This window comes from Carlito syrichta, unplaced genomic scaffold, assembly GCF_000164805.1.
Source record: "Carlito syrichta isolate Samal-C Ts95f unplaced genomic scaffold, Tarsius_syrichta-2.0.1 Scaffold304744, whole genome shotgun sequence".
Classification (NCBI taxonomy): Eukaryota; Metazoa; Chordata; class Mammalia; order Primates; family Tarsiidae; genus Carlito; species Carlito syrichta.
This window is the reverse complement of record NW_007248840.1, coordinates 117,021-121,911: the sequence shown is the minus strand read 5'-3', so window position 1 is coordinate 121,911 and position 4,891 is coordinate 117,021. Positions and strand designations below refer to the sequence as shown.

Sequence of the window (4,891 nt, the reverse complement as noted above, 5' to 3'; positions counted from 1 at the left end):
TCCACTCACCTCGGCCTCCCAAAGTGCTGGGATTATAGGCTGAGCCACCGAACCCGGCCTTGTCTCCCAATTTCATCAAAAGCTAGCTTGTGGGGAGACAGCTGTAAAATTTCAATAACATATAACTCTTATCCAGAATTCATTGTGTGCCTGTCACCGTTACAAAGCAGTTTATACACAGTATCTCATTTAATGTTCACAGTAATCCAAGGAGGTAAGATTGTTATTATTCCCATCTTATAGATGAGGACACTGAGGCCCACAGTCCCACAGCTAAGAGTACAGTTTCAAATTCAAGCAATCTGATTCCAGAACCACACTGCCAAAGTGAGCAAAGAGCTGAAAAGCCAACACTGGGTTAGATCCTTGTCATGGCCTTTCCCTCCCCTCCCCCACAGCCCTGTCCACATTTGAGCACTTTTCCAAGTGTTTCCAGACAGAACCAACGCCTTTCATCGCTCCTTTTTTCTAATCTCAGTGGCATATCAGAAGTCTGTGATTCTCCCATCCACCCTTTCAGAAGGGTCTCCCTCATCGCCTCCACCCCCAGGTAATGGAAGCCCCTGTGGGTTGTTCGTTAGAAACACTCACAGGCCAGGCTCGGTGGCTCAGCCTGTAATCCCAGCGCCTTGGGAGGCTGAGGTGAGTGGATTGCCTGAGCCTGCGGGTTCGAGACCCGCCTGGGCAACTTGGTGAGACCTCATCTCTACAATAAATCAAAAAATTAGCTGGGTGTGGTAGCGTGCACCTGTGTAGTTCCAGCTACTTGGAAGGCTGAGGCGGAAGGATTGCCAGAGCCCAGCAGGTCAAGGCTGCAGTGACCGAGAGCGGCCACTGCACTCCAGTCTGGGCAACAGAGTGAGACTCCAACTCAAAAAAAAAAAAAAAAATACTCACAGAGGCCGGGCTCGGTGGCTCAGCCTGTAATCCCGCGCTTTGGGAGGCCGAGGTGAGTGGATTGCCTGAGCCCGCGGGTTCAAGATCCGCCTGGGCAACTTGGCGAGACCTCATCTCTACAATAAATCAAAAATCATTCGGGCGTCATAGCGCACGTCTGTAGTTCCGGCTACTCGGAAGGCTGAGGCGGAAGGATCGCCGGAGCCCAGCAGGTCGAGGCTGCGGTGGGCGGGAGCAGCCACTGCACTCCAGTCTGGGCGTCGGAGTGAAACTCCAACTCAAAAAAAAAAAAAAAGCACTCACAGAGTCCCTCCACCTCTTAGGAATGCCCCTGAGATCCGATCTCTCTCCCACTCCAGTCGCCTAAGCACTCTGTCTCTTTTCAGAGCCCCACAGTCCAGAGATCTTTGATTGTCTTCAGCCCGACTCAAGCCTACTTGTCAGTACCTCATGTGTATCCCGGCACCTTTCTGTAGCCTTCCATCATGTATGCTGACCAAAGCTAACTGGGGGGCTAAGATCAGGGCTCCAAAGATAACCAACCTGTTTAACCCTCGGAACAGCACCGGCTAGAAGCTGAACTTCAAGCACCAGGCCCGATTTCCATGGCGACACCCCACCCCCACCCCCGGGGGATCATTGCCATGGTAACACTGGAGCGATACTGGTCACAGTGAACGTTATTTCCCCTCTCCGTTTTTCTTGATAAGACTCGCCCAAGCTAAGGGGAGCCCTGTCCCCCACTTCAGAGATCAAAGGAATCCCAGGCCACCCTAGACAATATCAGCGCTGCTCCAAAAACCCCACAGGTCCTATAGCTTTTCCAAATGAGACACTGGCTGGTCCTGGATTTCTGCCTCCTTGAGAACCCACTTAACCACCGGGGGGGGGAATTCAGGGAGGTAGCATGTGGACAACCAAGTGAAGGGGAGAGTGTGTGGGTCTGGGTTTCTTTACCGTCATCCCTCCCACATCTGGTACAATGCAGCAGCCCTGACAGCAGGCACTGGACACTGCTGAGAAAGACCAAGGCAGAGAAAGATGACCAGAGATACACTTAACTGGGTCCAGTGAAAACGTCTCACTGGATCCTGAACGTGCAAAGGGGCGAACAGATGCACACCACACACAGACAGTGACCCAGACACCCTTTTCCTATGACTCAGGCCATTCACTGTGGCTAAGCTCCATCCCCCAGGTTCCTGGGAGAAGTCAGAGGAACAGGGAAGAAATAAAGCACCCAGAGCTGTCCCTCCAGCTTGTCCTCCCATCCTCTGTCAAGCAGAACAAAGCCCACGATGGAACGAACTCCAAAGCTCAGAGCTAGCCGCAGCGCTGCAGAGGCAAAGGGGAGAGTCGTCACAGAACAGGCTGGGTTTGGAGAGATAAGCTCTCCCCACTTCACTCTTCCCTCATCTTCCCCACCAACCTGAATCAGCCTCCTCCATTAACTCCTCAGACAGTGGCCCACACAGTGGGCCCCAAAGAGAGACAGAGGAGGAAAGAGGGAAGGGGGTAGAGATGTCCTTCTCTTGTTGGGAGCCTCAAGGGTCTCCTCAAAATCCCGTCCCCTGTTGCCCACATTCCCCTGAATGAAGAATGAATAAGGCTGAAAAGGTAAGCTCCAAGGAGGTTATCTGAGACAAAATGGCCCCTGTAAGCATTTATCTTTGAGTGAGAGATTGACAGGGAGGGCTGGGGCGAGGGAAGATACAGAGTGAGACAAAGGTACAGCTTATCAAGTGAAACAGACAGGGACATGCCAGCTGTGGAGCAGAGATAGAATCAGAGTTGGCAGGGGACCCCGGGCTTCTCTTTATCTCGCCTCCCTCCCCACCTCCCGTGTGTCTCTTTGCTCAGCTGGGCTAACTGGACAGATCAACAGCACAACATCCGACATCACCCAGCCGCCCTCCCCCCCCCACCCCACCCCATCACAGCATGATGGCCTAGAGAGCGGAAAAGAGTTGGTTCGGACTTGCTGGAAAAACCTTCCAGAAAAAGGAAGTTGGACCTGAAAGTGGAACCCTTTTGTGGATTTGCCTCCAGCCCCCTCCTGTTTCTCAGCCTTTGTTTCAGGGGGAACTTGTGTTTCAGGGGGAACTTCAGCTCTCCTGCTGGATGCTTGCTGTCCAGGCCACTCCAGGAGGGGTCCTCCAGGGTCAGTTTGGGCTTTTGTTTTTTAGCCTGGCCAGGCTGACGAGACTGAAAGGCCTGAGGTGTCCCTGAGGCGAAAGGAAACAGAGGCCCACCTATGTGGCAAACACACACACACACACACACACACACACACCACACACACACACACGCACGCAAAAGCACCCATTGAGTTCACACTGTGGGTGAGGGCATATGGTGGTGGCAGACTGGGGTCCCTGGGGACAGGTCTGCAGGTCTCTTCCTAAGGCATGTTTACTCAAAGTCCTTTCTCACTGAGGCCTCCCAGGCTTCCTCCCCTTCTTTCCTCCATTCCTTTAACAAGAATGTTTTCAGCTGCTCTGTGCCAAGCACTGTGGATAAAGATACATAAAAGCGCTCCTGACCTTGAGGGCTGCCCTCATATGTGCCACTCCCTTCTCACATTGGCCACCGTTCCTGGCTCAGCACCCCTCAAGTCCTACAGGACTTGGCCCCAGATCCTTTCAACCCGTACACAGCCAAAAGGTACCTATGAGTCTAGGAAAGAAAAAGGAGGCAAGGCCTGGAATTTCCCTTTGGGCCATCGCAGATAAAGATAGAACAGAAATCTGGGCAGACAATGTGACACAAAGGAAAGGATGTGAGCTTTGGAGTCACAGACTTGGTTCAGATGCATGAACTAACAACATGACCTTGAGAAAGTTATTCAAGTTCTTTGGGCCTCAATTTCCTGATCTGTAAAATGGATATATTGATATTACTTCAGAGTATTGTTTTGAGGGTTAAAAAATATAGAGTAACAAGCACACTATAAATACTAGCTCTCCTTACGATCTCTTCCATGTAGGACTGCCATGATGGGATAGACGTGCCTTGCTACTTTTTATTGAGTCATCAAGAGAAAGGATGAATAAGTACTTCTTAGAATTTTAGGGTTTGAGCATTCTTCTTGGGGGAAGACAGTTGGGGAGTCTGAAGTCTTCTTTCTACTGTACCTAGGACCAAAAGGCAGACATGTCCTTAGAATTCCAGAGGCTTCCCCCAGGACTGGGTGTGGCATCAACATGTTTCTTTCTCAAAAAATCTTTCATCGGACTTGTGCACCACCCCTCCTCCAAAGTCCAGGTTCTAACTACTTCAGGGAACGATGGAGGGCTTAGTCCTAGAAGCCCGCTCCCATCCATGCCTCCGCAGAGACCCTGGACTGCCCACCTCCCACCGAGCCCACCTAACAGTCTTCCCTCTCCCTTCCTGGGAGGTAGGGTAGAGATCTGAGCCAATAACAAAGGGAAGATGCGCTTCCTCCGGGTGGGGGGTGGGGGGTGGGGGGTAAAGGAAAACGTCAGAAAAACACGGGACTGGCTCTAAGGGGTGGGAACGCTGCAGAGAGCAGCAAAGGGTCGCTGGGTCTCCCGATGATGGGCTCCGTAGCACCCTCCCACCCTGCAGAGACCCAGTCGCCGGCCTGGTCGGGCCACACCCTGCCATCCTGATGCGGGGGACAGCAGGAGGGGCTGCGGCGGAGAGGATGGAGGATGAGCGGCGGGGAGGGTGCGGGGAGGGTGCGGGGAGGATCCAGCCTCCCGCTCCCGCCCCGAGTTCCCTCCCGGGAGACACTCACCCCAATAACGACGCTGTCGTCCCCTTGGAAGATGGGGATGAACTTGTCCCCCCGCAGAATCTCCGCCTGGTTCAGGGGCCGAAACCGGCAGAGCACCTTGATGCTGCATTCGTTGTTGGTCTCCGCCATGGTGGTCGTCGGCGCAGGGCCGGGACGCTCCTCGGGCTGCCGCGGCGGGATGCGCTCCGGAGAAGGGCGCGCTCAGCGGAGGCCGAGGCGGCGGGCGAGTGCTCG

The 4,891-nt window shown here is 53.6% G+C and overlaps 1 protein-coding gene across 3 annotated transcripts in view; it reads right to left on the bottom strand.

Moving 5' to 3' along the window:
- KIF5A (kinesin family member 5A) overlaps window positions 1–4,890 on the bottom strand; it is a 42,506-nt gene extending 37,616 nt beyond the window's left edge. For 2 of the 3 annotated variants that reach the window (XM_008060839.2, XM_021713810.1), the window contains exon 1: window positions 4,658–4,890. In XM_008060839.2, the coding sequence (XP_008059030.1) occupies window positions 4,658–4,786 (129 nt within the window). In that variant the 5' untranslated portion in view covers window positions 4,787–4,890. Of the gene's footprint in view, window positions 1–2,875; window positions 2,879–4,657 lie in introns of all 3 variants that reach the window. The other variant, XM_021713809.1, reaches the window with a different exon arrangement.
- Window position 4,891: the final 1 nt, after the last annotated feature.